The sequence below is a fragment of the Pyxicephalus adspersus genome, chromosome 7, assembly GCF_032062135.1.
Source record: "Pyxicephalus adspersus chromosome 7, UCB_Pads_2.0, whole genome shotgun sequence".
NCBI lineage: Eukaryota > Metazoa > Chordata > Amphibia > Anura > Pyxicephalidae > Pyxicephalus > Pyxicephalus adspersus.
In genome coordinates this window covers 18,393,812-18,409,138 of record NC_092864.1, presented here as the reverse complement: position 1 = coordinate 18,409,138, position 15,327 = coordinate 18,393,812, and the positions used below count along the sequence as shown (strand labels likewise).

Here is a 15,327-nt window from a genome sequence, read left to right as displayed (position 1 = left end):
TCCATCTCTTGGCCCATGCGTATGTTAAGACACTCTTGTGTCTACATGCCCATAGATTTATATCTGCTGTGTGAAATACATGGCTGCCTGTGACTGCTAGTATCACGAAATATGAAGTGAGATTTAGTGTTGTCCTTGCTGTGATTCTCACCGGAGAGAAATCTGTACCTGAGGAATGCACTGCTTGCATCTCCATGCTTCTGCCTAATTAATTTTGTGGACATTTGCTTCCCCCACATCTACTACTTGAATATTCCTCCATCAGGAAGACAGCTGTGATATTAGGAAGAAAAGATATTAGCTTCCATATAGATAGATAGTTGAACACAGTTTAGTAAGGCAGTAAGGAGGAAAATCACAGCTGCAGGGATACCACAGTGTTACGGGTTGCCACATGGAGGGTGACACAAGATTACCTGAGGGTCTCCTGGTCTTCGCCAAAGTACGACTGATGGGCCAGTGGCCACTAGACTGCTTTGCTGCATTTACATAGAATTTACTAGGTCCCGGCCCTCAGGTTCTCCCCACCAGGAGTAACAGGGATCAGGTGGCTTCAGTGTAGAAATGGCTAATCAGACAGGAACACGGTGAGTCAAGTGGAGTAATATAGGCTTTGTAGAGAGATTGTGTAACAGGCTGAGATCAAGGCAGGTAGCAATCACAGGCAAAGTCCATGTCTAGGTCAAGCCAAATTCCGGAATGGAAAATAGCAGGTAACATACTGAGGATCTAGCAACCCATCCCTAAAACTAGAGAGACTGAAGGTAACACTTCCACAATAGAGAATCCATAAGAGCAGCATAATGTGATCATTTGGTTTTGTTATGTCCACAACACAGAATTGGAATATCTCCTAGAAATATCTCTCCACTAGAGTTCCAGATGCAGAATGCAATTTTGGCTGCTGGTATTCCTGTACAAATCAAATATAATATTTTGGCAGTACATCAGCTAGGTCCATAACTCCTATTTGCATCTCTTACTCCCACATAGATCGAACCATCACTGCACAGATACGATGGAAACAGAATTGAGCCTTTGCACTGGTATGCACAACAGTGTCCAAGTGACATTGTTAGAAGGAACATCTAAAAATACTAATTATATAAGTATTAAAAAATGGTGTCACCAACACTATCCACGTGGTTACCAACAGTTAACATTGAATTGGTGGCACAAAAAATTTTTTGAAAAAAAATCCAATAACATCTGTATGTTGCAAAAGCAAGTGAATCCTTTTCACTTCACTTCAGATTTTTATATAATCTGAAGGTGAAAACAGAGTCCGGTGTTTTTATCCAACTGAATAACAATCAAGTGTTAGTTACAGACACTGATTACACATTTGTTAATTTGTATCATGACTTGAAAAAAGGACATATCTGACTGAGAACCTCAGAAACAGAGACATTGATGCCCATAAAGCTGAAAAACACTGAACAACAATGGTGTATATGGCAAGGTAGCAAGGAGAAAGCCACTGCTCTGCCCCCAAAATATTGCTGCCTGTCTACAGTTTATGAAGGATCATGTGGACAATCTAAAAGAATAATGGAAGAATGTTTTGTGGATTGATGAAGCCAAAATAGAACTTTTTTTGCTGAAACAAATTTCATTTGGATAAAGAAAAACATTGCATTCCAGCAAAGGAACCTTATCCCATCTGTGAAACATGGTGGTGGGAGTGTTCTGGGCCCGTTTTAAAGCATCTGGACGGCTTTCCATCATTGATGGAACAGTAAATTCTGAACTATACTAGAGAATTCTATAGAAAAATGTCAAAACATCTGTCAGTGAACTGAATCTCAAAAGACAGTCATGCAGCATGAGAACATTCCTAAACACACAAGTTGTTCTACCAAACAATGGTTAAAAAATAATAAAGTTAAAGTTCTGGAAGTCAAGGTTCTGATTGTAATCCAATTGAAATGTGGAAGACATAAACTGAGCAGTTCATGTGAAGAAACCCACCAACATCCACGAGCTGAAGCTGTTGTCTAAGGAGGAATGGGCTGAAATTGGACTGATCAACAGTTACCGTAAATGTTTAGGTTAAGTTATTGCTGCAAATACTGAGACCATGATTCCCTTACTTTACCCACACAGAGTCATGCTGGATCTTTTCAATAAATACATGACCAAATATAAACATTTTTGTTTATTTTCTTTAACTAGGTTTTCTTCACTACTGATGTTTGAGGTCACATTAATATAAAAATGTAGAACATTATAAAGGGTTCACAAACTTCAAGCTGGTATGTACAGTGATTCCCGGAAGAAGAAGATCAATGTGTGAGTGGTACCACAGTACTGGCTTTTACCAGCAGACAGGACAATTCAGACAGGCAAAAAGGAACTTCAGAGGATGGAACCTTTTAATTACTATGTGAGACAACCCTGAAAATTAGTACCGTATTTTTCTTCCCCAAAACTGGGGGGGAAAAGTGGGTGCGTCTTATACAGCGAACACAGTTTTTAAAAATAATTAAAATATCATACTTACCCGATCCCGCGATGCTGCATGCTTCTTCTCTCCTCTCCTCCTGGCTGCAGCGCGTGTCTCCTCCTCCTCCGAGCGAGGAGAAGCCGGCACACGTGCCCCCGCGATCCTCCTCCTCCGAGCGAGGAGAAGCCGGCACACGTGCCCCCGCGATCCTCCTCCTCTGAGCGAGAAGAAGCGGGCAAGCACACGTGCCCCTGCGATCCCATTGGCACATGAGTGATCAGAAGGGGAATAATCTTTCAGAATCTTTTTTTTCTAGATTTTCCTCCTTTAAAATTGGGTGCGTCTTATACGCCGAAAAATACGGTATTTCATGATTACATAGTCAAAGGAAAACACTACGAGACTTTTTCTGCTGCTGTTGCAACCACTTATCCTGGAGTAATAAAAGACATTTTTAGGAAATCTGTTATCTTGAAACTAAATAATGTTATTTTATCAGGTAATGGTTAATAGTATTTTTTTTCCATTCAACTAGACTTCATTTCTAATACTCACCAAAACAGAACAGAAGAATTAGATTAAGTCATGGTATGACTTCAATATTACAGAACAGGACCAGCTGACTATGACTATAACTAGATATTATCTTGAGACTGTTACTAAAAGAATTGTGAAAAACCTGTTGGATCTGGCACTACTTTGAAAAAGTATTTGTCTCTCTTGGTATAATTTCTGTTTTGACTTACTACAACCTGGATTTTAAATAGGTTTTTATTTAGATTTTAAAACTTAAAGCAGAACTAAATTAAAATGAAACTGAACAGGCAGGACCTTTATTGCAGGCGATGTTCCTTTTCCAAAAAAATGCACATACCTACTACAATTTTTTTTTCCGAATTACTTTGTCACAGGCACTGTCATCTTCATCCGGTCCTCTTTGCCACCGAGAGAAGCCTGGCCAGAATGATATAACTCCCAGCAGCCTGGGGAATGCTGATGTTCCCACTTATGTGTTGTGTTACCAACGTACTGCTGCTCATGTTTCAGTTAGCTTTTGTTCACTTCTCCATTCAGCGTAATAAATGGGGGTAAGCACAAAAATGTACAGCCATTAAGGTGGCTGCATTTGGCAATGCCTTGCGGTATAACACACGGCAACACACTTATAACAACTTGGATGGACACTTTCACATAGCACTGTATAATATTATTATTATTATTATTATGAAACTGTATTTATTTAGCACCAACATATTACACAATGCTGTACATTAAATAAGGATATACAGGTTTTCCGAATTCTTGTATATCTTGAATATCTTGTATTGGGCCGTAGTACTTTAGTCACTAACCCAGAATAGCAGAATTTCTGACCTGATACTGGTCAGTGCCGCTGAAACATTGAAGTCATTGGACCAGCATGACGACGGCTTACATATTTCTCCCAGGCTCCTTCGCAAGGAATAGAAGAGTGTTTTCTAGGTTTGTGGCTTTCTTATTAACATCACCTAATGCCTTAACTTTTAACATAACTTTTTACATTTTACAAGATTTGGGCAGCTTTTTATGACTAAATATACCCAGGCAATAGAGGTATGTAAAATTCAGCCTGTGCAGCTAAAAATAAAAGTTTGCATGTGTCATGTGTCACACCTGTGGGCTAATACTTTGCATAGTTACATACAGAAAAGTTGATGGAAAAAGCAGGATTGCATTCCTCTTGCAAGCACACATTCAGGTAAAAATGTTTAATCCAAACCATACAGTATACAAACCATCTGTACATGGCATAAACTCCCTGCCGCCATTCAATGGCAATGTAACAAAAGTTATGATGCTTAAATTGTTCAAACTTTAAAGCTCAATAGTTTGGAGGTAACCCTAAAGAATTGCCCAGGAATTATTATTGTATAATGCGTTGTATAGGTGATAGGTTTATTTTGTTGTTTTTTTATGTATTTTATTAAATGTTTTTATTACTTTGATTGATGTTGTATTTCCCCTTACTTTCTTTCTTATAAAAACACAGGGTAAATATTCCCAATGGAGACATCAACCAAGCCTCTAAAGGCTGTGCTTTGACATACATTTTAAAAAATAGATACAGAGCTGCATTAACTTTTTGTCTTTTTTTGTTTCCTGCCTGGAGTTCAGTTTACAAAGATGTGTTAAAATGCATAAAAACACCAATGTTTTTAAATGCGAAGGAGTGACTAGTGCCTGATTCTTTCGAAGAAGGCAACTCTGTCCACGTTCATAGGATTCCATGCAAAGTCATTCTCTCCGCTATGAGAAAAGCATCATCATTATGTCCAGTATAAACTGATGGTCATAATCACACTGCACTGTAAATTCTTTACTCCTTACACATAATAAAGACTCTGTGTTTGGTATAAACAGTTTGGAGATTGTTTTATTGTGTGTTTAGTACCATTACATCATGTAAACCAAGTCTGGGGTAGCAGCTGAGGATGAGCTGGTGGCCTTTGTGGATTGTTATTGAAGGCTTTCTCATGCCATTTCCAGCTCATGCAGAATATGTAAACATGAGGCCCATTGTTTAATATGTGACATGTTCACACCAATGTGTTGCTTTGGAATAACCAGGGAAATGCAATGTCTTGCATTGTATGTGTTAATCTGCATCTTTATAGTCAAGTCACTATGATGGAACTCATGTCAACATGTGGAAAATGACATGAACAGCTTACATACATGGACTTTTGCTAAAAGGAATACCAATGGTATGAATGAACCCTTATGAGCTGAGGGCTAAAGAACTGATACTGGTGTTGTTCTTCTGATTGCAGTCAGCTATAGTGAGTCACATGTTGGAAGTGTTGGGTGCTTCACTTTGCACAAGGCAAATAAACATTGTGGCTTGGGAACAAAACAAAGATGAAGAAAGGTGTGTATTTGCTCTGGGAAGGGCAGGAGGGGGTGCCATAGGTTTCACACAATTTCTGTTATTGAGTGACAACATTCTGTATTTGTATTCCAGTTACTACTCTCATCTTGTCACTTTTTTTCACAGTGCAGACATGTTTCTGTGTGGTTCTGAGGAGTTTTGAAGAGGTTTACGGATGTCAGACTTCAGACTTGCAGTTGACTGAAGCGTTCCACTGCAGTTGCGGTTGATTGTGGCACAGTTCCAGAAAGCAACTAGTCTTTATTGGCTGTGCATTTCCTTTTCTTCCTCTGAAACAGGTTAACACATTTGCACATTATCAGCAGTTTGCTATTCCTGGGCACATAGCAGCAGTATGTAATGCACCTGGAAGTGGCTAACCATGCCATTGTCTATCACAAGTATGAAAGGGTCCTTTATCAGAAGCACTGAAATACAAAAATAATATAAAATAAAAAAACGGTAATTTTTAGGTAAAACCCGCAAGAGGACATCTTGGTAGTCACGCTCCTATCCAGTCCATTCCTTACTATTCCTCAGTCCTCTGTTCCTCATGGGAACATTGTGATAGTCAAACTAAGTTGGAAGTGGCTAACCATGCCATTGTCTATCACAAGTATGAAAGGGTCCTTTATCAGAAGCACTGAAATACAAAAATAATATAAAATAAAAAAACGGTAATTTTTAGGTAAAACCCGCAAGAGGACATCTTGGTAGTCACGCTCCTATCCAGTCCATTCCTTACTATTCCTCAGTCCTCTGTTCCTCATGGGAACATTGTGATAGTCAAACTAAGTTCTAATCCCAACCTCTCTCTCTTTACCCTTTAATCTTTGGTCCTCCCCATGAGGACATTTTAGTAGTCAAGCTCATACATAATGCAATCCTTTTTCTTCTTTAGTAATCCCTGCCATGATACCTTGGTAGTCATGTTCATATCTGATTCAGTCCTATCTCTTCCCTGATTCTCAGGTGAGGAATTCTTGTTAATCAAGCTCATATTCAGTCTAGTCCTTACTGTTCCTCAGGTCTTCCCATGAGAACATTGTAGTCATCAAACTCATCTCTAATCCCATCCTCTCTTCATCCTTTAATCTTTGGTCCTCCACATGGAAGAATTTTGGTAGTCATGCTCATAGCTAATGCAATCCTTAATCTTCTTCTGTTGTTCTGATGATATCCTGGTAGTCCTGCTCATATCTGATCCAGTCCTATCTCTTCCTTGGTCCTCGCCATAAGAACATTTTGATAGTTTTATAGTTTATATAGCATATAAAAACTTTTTTGCAAATGCAATCTTTTCTCTTATTTAGACATGCCTGTGATGATATCTTGGTAGTCATGTTCATATCTGATTCAATCCTACCCCTTCCCTCCTGTGAGGAATCCTTGGTAATCAAGCTTCTATCCAGCTCAGTCCTTTCCCTTCCTTAGTCCTTCCCATGAGGACATTGTTATAGTCAAGCTCATCTCCAATCCCATCCCAGCTCTTCATCCTTTCATCTTTGACCCCCCCCCAAGTGAGGACATTTCGGTAGTCCACGGCCTAAAATTAGGGTTACCACCCAACCAGTATTTCAGACTGGTAAAAGTGTTACTGATACACATGCTAATGAAAACAAAAACCACTGGCTTATTATGAACTAATTTACTAGGCATGCTGTCACATATTCTTCTACCCAATGGCCAGTGTGACATGACTAGCAGAAGAACAAAAACTCAGCTACCACACTGTATTCCCCTTTGTTAGCTGTCAAGCTGCTGTGCAGAGGCAGAAACAATTGCATTAAAGGTTTCACATTATCATCGTTTTTTAATGAAATGTCTGTATTTCCTATGGAGATTGCTGGGCTGCAAACTCCAGCTCAAAATTAGCAACTGGTATTCTAGAGTGATCTGTATTGAAAGCTGCCTCACCTGTGAGATTTCTGTTGGGAACATTCCTATTTAAAAGAAATATTATTTACCAGTGTGTAAAATCACTATTAATGAACTCTGGAGAGAACCCCAATTCAAGATCAGGCATAGGGCCCATAAAGTTTATAGACCACTGAATGCAGAATCGATCCACAACGTGTTTGAAGTGTGATCAAAGTGTCTCTCTTCCATATCTTTTGGACCTGCGCATATGTGACCAGTTCCTGGGAGAGGACATTAAAATTTAGAAGGCAGGTGATCGGGATAGCCCTTCCACTTTGCCCGGTTTTATGTTTGTTTGGTGATTGGTCCACTGTACTAGATGTGGGGAAGGGAAGGAAAGCATGGGCTAACCTATGTCTATTGGCAGCAAGAAAAGCCATCATGAGTCAATGGATTCTACCCTCACCCCCTACATTGGAGATGGTCAGGACACCTCTCCTGACCTTGTTCCATAGAGATATGTTAGAGGGTAAACAAGGGGAAGACAAACAAAAATCTAAATTTTTGAGCAAATTATATAATGGTATAATTTTATTGATAACTTTCTGCTGAACCCAGAAAGAGAGGAAACTTTAACATATTTTCAGTACTCCTCCTGGTACATTTTAAATATGACCTACAGGAGTACATCGTCACCCCCTTCTGTAGATTTTGCCCCGCTTTTCTCACACAGGCATGATTATTTTTCATCTCAATTTTTTCACTGCACTAAGCTTAAGGAATTCAAGATTATTAACATTATTCATAGGAGGTTCTAGGGTAGTGCTGAAGAAGGTCCTGCAGCCCACCAAATTGATGTATTCCATTTTCATTGGTAAAATTCCATTGTCTTTTGGTACATTTGAAATGACCCCCCCCCCCCCCCTTGTCTTCTTTCTAAGTTTTTCCCTTGCTGTATTGTGTAGTTATGCAGAACGCAACTGTGATTTTTTGCAAACTGTTTATTTTAAAGTTTCATTATTACTGCACTTTTGTCTGTAAAAATTGTGAAAATTCAATAAAAACATTTAAAAAATAATAAAAAAGAAAGAAAATATTTCCTAGTGGCTGACCTTAAGAAACACAAAGTAAAAGTAAACTAGAATTATCTACTTTGTGTACACAATAACAGCAAACAAAAGTTTAAAGGTAATTATTGGTTTTATGAGTTTAGGTTGTCATTTTATTAATATTTTCTGTCCCTATTCCTCTTTGATGAGGTACCAGACAGTTTCTATATTTGCATAATATTAGTCCTGAGTATTAGTGGTCTGCGTGTTGTCAATTCCCAGCACCCATGGCATTTGTATTGTGAGTGCATCTATCTGGCTTTTAATAAAATCAGTCTTTTTTTATATTGTTCTCTAATGTGCACATAAAATGTACATGTTTTAAATATTACAGCACCACTGAAATTGTGAGTATGCCAGATACAGAATGATAAAAGTTTTACAATACCAATGGGAAATGCATCCAACCCCCTGTGGAGCAGCTGGCATGGGTTTGTGTTGGCTAGGATTCCATTCACTGGCTGGTGATAAAGATTCACCCAAGCTGCAAATGTCAGGTGATACTTGTCCTTCACCAGAGCACTTCCCAAGGTATGTTGGGCCAGTGGTCCCAATAGCTGCCGGACAACTCTCCTGCAGGGTGTTACCAGTTTGTAGCTCTTGACCTGTCCCAATCAGAGACAGACTAAGACCGAGATTTCAATGATAAGGCAGAAGACAGAAGCATAGTTGCAAACAAACCAAGGTCAGGGCAAGCCGATAAAAGTCAGGAACAAGACACTAGTATGTACAGCTAGATTTCACATGCTGAGAAACCAGCTCTGTGGACATGGCCGAGGATACTCCTATAGCACACCTCAACTTAGGTCCTAAAGTTGGGATTGCATGCACAAGTGTCTGTAGAGGAGCCAAGGCATCTGGGCAAGCAGGGGGCACAGAGGTGGACGTCACAGAGATGCCTAAGGCACAGTAATGGTTCCCCAATATGGTGGGCAAAAAAAAAAAATTGTAAGTAATCTTTTCATTGCTTCCTTTGGGCTACAACTACATAAGTGATTATTGATCACATGATCAAACTTATAAGAGATCAGTTTCATGCTTTAGAACCCATTGTGTTTAATAACTAGGACAACTTTCAGTCTCATTATTTTGGTTGCATGAATTGTATTGCAAATAGTAGGAGCCATTTCCTCCAATGTTTTGAATTCTACAGCAGATGAAGTGCTGTGCACAATGAATGGCAACGCACATTTATTAGGTTGTGAAGTTAGGGGGATCAGTTCATCACAGGACACTCTATTGCTTCAAGAAAAGTCTTTATTTAGACAAATTAAGTAGCTTCCATTCAGCATACCAAAACACAAAACGGCTCAGTCCAGCAGAACAAAAATACATCAGCTTACATCAACTTTAAATCCCACAGGTAACAAAATAAAATCCTGCCACCTAAGCAGGTACTGCACCATTGAGCCTGGTACTCACAGGTAACACGTGTTCCAGTTTCAAAGTCTGTAACCCCACAACATGGGCTTCCCAGTCCTGCTCCCACCAGCATTACAGCTTGCACTCATGCTCCGACTGCGACACCCATCAGGGAGAGGAGAGATAGATTTTAAGGAAGAGGCAAATTACCCTGCTGAGGACGGCTATGCCATGTGCAAGTAAGCAGAAATATTTCAACTAGTAAAAAAAAACTCACACAAGTTTGGTCAAGGCCACACCAACAGGAGATGCAGTTGGATCATTCCCTGTGAGGTTCCACATGTGCAGCTCAGTAAATGATCCCAACATACCTGGCTGCTGGAATGAACTCTCATGCTCATGTGCAGGAGTTGCGCCATTACAGCCCGGCTAATCACGATGGCTGAAGAAAGAAAAGGGACCAGGTGAGGATGCCAGGGAAAAGGTAGGTGAGTTTACATATAAAATCGTGCACAGGCAGGTAAATGTATTTTATTGCAGACCAGACATCACTTGTCTCTTCTACAGTAAAAAACAAAAAAACGCCTGCTCGCAGTTTTCTGCTTTAATTCACACATTTTCTAAACAATCAAATGTAAAAAATGAGTGAATTTGGGGTAAATTTGGTGACTCTTGGATAAATAGACCCTCTGGTGTACATTGGATTTGCTATTTCCAATGGCAGGTAGGATTCGTATTTCCTGGCCACATATGAAGGTGTCAGGATACGGCCCTTGTACTGGGATTCCACTCACTGGGCTCTATTGATGAAACAGGGAATCAAACATTCTCTGGTGCCAATCTTCCAGGCCTGTGTGTTTCAATAGTAGTGATTGATTCCCGCCAGGGAATGTTTGAGGGAATGTCAGATTCACTGTTTTATAGATAGAGCCCATTATGCTACTCATGTATCATGTCTGATGTAATATTCTCCTATTGAATATCATTGTGGATTATTTTGGGATCTGACCACATTGGTGAGGATCTGATTCTGTTCCCAGGGTGGTCACCAGCAGACAGGAAGTAATTCAGAGAGCTGGGATTGGCAGGATCACCAGGTGCTGTATTTCTGTAAATAAAAATACACGATGATTACAGTGACATTTTCTCTATATTTAGGGCTTAACATTCGGTTTTTTGGGCTAATTTGGTGCTATATTTGCCACACATTTGGCTTTATCAGCAGGCAGTGCAGTATATGACCCTGGAGATATTATAATTGCATATTTATGTGTACAAATCACTTCTGTGGAACAGCTAACCCTGTATGGTTGTATTGTCTGGATTCTCCTCTGCTCACATACATCACATCCATATCAGACGCCTTTCTATGTTTACTTCCGCTGGGTGCTGCACCGAGCACTGTCCCCCCGGCTCCGGAACTTCCGGTGAGTGGCCAAGAAGGCGCCCAGCCCGCAGGAGGAGGAGGCTATTAAAGCGCGGACACTTCCGGGGCTGTCAGTGGCTGGGGAGTGACGGACATGGCGGAGGAGAGCTGTGAGATGAACGGCACCGGGGCGGCTGTGGTGTGCCGGAGGTGTGCGGCCCCGGGGGAGAGGGGCGGAGTGTCCAAGTGGGTCCGGCTCAATGTGGGGGGGACGTGTTTCCTGACAACCCGACAGACCCTGTGCAGGGACCCCAAATCCTTCCTGTACCGGCTGTGCCAGGCGGATCCGGATCTGGACTCTGACAAGGTAGAGGAGTGCAGGGGTGCTGAGGGGGCTTATAGGGGAGGAGGTAGGCACAGGGCTGGAGGGAACAGGTGATGGGGTTATAGCAGGTCATGGGGGGATGATGCCAAGTGGCAAAAGAAGGGGGGGATGATGCCAGTGCCAGGGGGGCAATAGACAGATGTGTGCCATGGTGCCCATAGGGGGAGGGAGCTATGGAATGCTGGGCATAGGGGGGATAAAACAATGAGCATAGGGGCACACTGGGTGGGGGGGTACTCAGGGGAAGAGATGCCAGGGGGCAATAGACAGAGGTGTGCCATGGTGCCCATAGGGATGGGGGGTGATAGAATGCTGGGCATAGGGGGAGAGGGTTGATAGAATTCTGGCCATGGGGGATTCCTGTGGAAGGGAATGACTGTGGTCACAGGGGAGGGGTACATAGGGCAGAAATGTATTATGGGGTACAGACTAAGAGGTTGATAGGAGAGAGTAAATAAGAAGAGGGGACGGTGGGGTACTTAGGGGTAGAGGTGCCAGGGGACATTGGGCACAGTGGTGCCAGGTTGGGTGAGTGGTACTGAGAAGAGGTGCAGGGCACCAGGGTGAACAGAGTTTGGGGGGGTGGCACAGGGAAATGGCTTTCAGGGGGTGAAGGTGTCCTGGGCATAGGAAGGTAATGCCCAGGGGATGCCAGGAGATGATGGGCAGAGGTGGAGGAGATACAGCAGAGAAAGTCAGGGGGCAGCAGAGAGAAATGTTACTCAAGGGATGAGGTGCTGGGTACAGGGGTTCTATAAAGGGGGAGTTTTGGGGAACAGTGAAGTGGTACTTGGGGTCAAATGTTTACCAGGGTGAGGGTGGGGCATTGAGAGGTGGGTGAGGTTTGGAAGTATTTAGGGGTCACAGGGCAGAGGTAATGGACACTGAGGAGAGGGGTCTCAGTGGAAGGTGATCACTGGGGACACTGGAAAGGTGTTTTAGGAGATATTGGTTTCCGGGGGGCAATATAAGGAGGTCTTGGGGAGTGGTACTAGAGGGTGACTGTTTCAGGGGGCAATGTGGGGAAGGATAATGCTGAAGCTCACAGTAAAAGGGGTCAATGATTGAGGTGTGGAATGCTGGGACTTGTAGTACAAGTTAGATTGTTTAGTATCTCATAGTAAATTCTGAGTCCTGTAGAAGCTCGATCATCACACCCAGGCCTGACGTTTGCATTATTATAGCATTCTCCTGTTTAGTAGACTTGGGTGGGGGGATGTGGGGTTGTGTTGAGTCAGAACCACTTATATACTTAGGTGACAGGGACGGGCTGGTCAGCAGACACCGCCTTGGCTTCTCAGCAGGAACAGAGATTTAGGCTCAGTTACTCATAAGTAGCTTTAATAAGGTTGCAAACTAAATCCCTGCTTAAAGTAATTGCCCCATAGGCTGTGTGAATGGGGTATTTAGAGGATAATATTTTTAGGTTACAGGGTGCTGATGTGTGAAGACAGCATGGAGGGCAATGAGCACCGCATGAATTTTTTGTGCCTGTACATTTGCTTCCAAACAAGGCTGATTTTTACCCTGAGTTTATTCTGCCAGGATGACAAATGTGTGGTGTACCCGGACTCTTCTCTATAGGATACCTTGTAGCCATTTTTGTGTTTTATTTCCTATGAGGAATGCAGTCTGCCAGGTAATGAGTGGGGTCTCCTCCTGCAAGTGCTCCGCTTCATAACCACACAACAAAAAAATGTCCGGTTAGCTGGCAGCTTGTGTCTTTGATAACTGTAGAAATGTTATTGTGATCTTGTGGTGCCATACCCAGGGCTCTCCCCAGGCCCTTTTAGCTGGGTGCACCACCTGGCACATTTCAGCACCCACCCGGCTGTTTTTGGGCGGTTACTAAAGAGTTTGTCCACAATACAAGGGCTGCCACCCACCTACAATTTCTTCCCACCGGGCTTAAAAAATTTTCCCGGTTGAGCACTGCATACGTGGTGTAAAAATACTGGGCCATGTGATCTGTTGGTGTTTTAGGGGTATAGTAAAAAGCTGATGGAATAAACATTCAGGAGCGCCAAATAAATGCTGAAATGTGATTGTTTGGTCTAGGACTAAAAAAATCCTGCGCTGCTTAAGGCAAAACTTCTTCCCAACTTTGGATAGGAGAAGACAACCATTGTCAGGTTTCATCATCTGTGTTAATGGGGGGGATCTATCTGAACTTTCTGTGCTGTAGAATAAAACGTGGCAGGATAAGAAAAAATGGTCCCCGTATTTCCTGTTCTGGTGACAACACAAAATTGTTAGGACTCCTTCACTTTTATTTCCAGGGACACGGTGATCAGGACTGGAATAATTCTTCCTAACAAGGACAGTTGCCATGTCTAACCCCTCTAAATCAGTAAAGCTAAAATATCTAATTGTGCTTCAACAGTCAACTTTAACCAAAGCTGACTCCCTCCCTCCCAATTCCCTTAAACGATAAAAACCCAGTTTTGGGTTTGGAGGGATAAAGACCAACACAGGAGACTTCGGGCCCTTTGTTTTATCCAAACACAAGTCTCTTTGAGGAATGTTGATCAGGTCATTTCAGTCTTTGATATGCCTGGATGTGTTCAGATGGGCTTTCAGTTACAGAACCATTCCTCAATGGCAGCCTTTAATTGGCAGTACTGGGTGGAAATACTGATAACAACCATGGCACTGCCCAGGCCCAGATAATCCTGTGACTATTTTGCAGCCCAAGCTGTGTTCTTTAATGTTGATATATGGGTAAAATAATAAAAAACCTTCATTTAGCTGATACAGAACATTGTGGGGACGTATAGCCAGTATGACTGGCAATACCAAGGCCCATATTTCAGTCTGGTGTAACAGGGAGGAGCCGGTCCCCTAATGGCCAGCTTGGGAACAGGATACATTATGAAAATGCTTATTGCCGGCACTCATCATTATTTTGAAGACTAATGGCTCGGCTTCAGAAAGTCTATATGCATTATTTATTGTGATCAATATTGTTGTAATGTGCATTACCCTAGCTAGATACATGGCCTGATAGACGATAGCCTGCCGTGAGTTACACCCCAATGTAAAAAACGAAAAGTAGTTTGGGCCACCTGTAAATAGATGAGATTATCTAATTGTTTGTAAACTTTTACTCCATTTTGGTAATGCAAAAAAAAAATCTTGGCTCAGAATGGTCACCACCACTCTGTTATGAGGGCTAAAACGTTATCATTGAGACTGACTTTCATGGCTGGTAAGAGTGCTGTCATTAAATTGGAAAATAGCCTTGGTGATGAAGTACTTATCTGCATTTCATTTGTATTGATGGCTGAAAGCAAACCTGCACTTTATCCATGCTGAGCAGAACAATTTACAGTCACTCCCCAGCAGCACCAAGTCGCCATTCCTTCACTTCAATAACTTACCATTCAGCAGCAAGGATAATTTGTTATTGGCCCAGCTTTTTCATTTTGGGGAAAGGACCCTCAGCCCAGATTTAATGAGTGACCCAGAACTTACCCAAGACTTATTGAGTGAACAGAGAAGCAAAGAAAAAGTCCATATGTGCTGCTGGCATAGTATGATGAAGGTAGGAGCCTACATCTGTAAACCAGTTGTAGGTGGGCAAAGTATAAGCCGTGTTTGGGACCGAGCTGGAACAAAACGCGTGTTTTTGGGGTTCAGGTATTTATCAAGTGTCAAATACTTGCAGTGTGTGTGTATACATGCACGCGCATAGTGTTCTCCCCAGACTCTTTTAGCCGGGCGCACTACCTGTTTTTTTTTTTTTTATTAACCACCCAGCTGTTGGGTGGTTACTGAAGAGGTTGGTCGCAATACAGGGGCTAACACCCACCTACAATTTCTTCCCACCTGGCTTAAAAACATTTCTGTGTTGGAACATTGTGAGATATATATATATATATATATATATAT

The 15,327-nt window shown here is 41.9% G+C and overlaps 1 protein-coding gene across 8 annotated transcripts in view; it reads left to right on the top strand.

Annotated features, from left to right (window-relative positions):
• Positions 1-11,137: 11,137 nt before the first annotated feature.
• LOC140335245 (BTB/POZ domain-containing protein KCTD5) overlaps positions 11,138-15,327 on the top strand; it is a 42,821-nt gene continuing 38,631 nt past the window's right edge. For 3 of the 8 annotated variants that reach the window (XM_072417734.1, XM_072417733.1, XM_072417735.1), the window contains exon 1: positions 11,156-11,418. In XM_072417734.1, coding sequence (XP_072273835.1) covers positions 11,206-11,418 — 213 coding nt within the window. In that variant the 5' untranslated portion in view covers positions 11,156-11,205. Of the gene's footprint in view, positions 11,419-15,327 lie in introns of all 8 variants that reach the window. The other 5 variants (XM_072417730.1, XM_072417729.1, XM_072417732.1 and 2 more) reach the window with 5 other exon arrangements.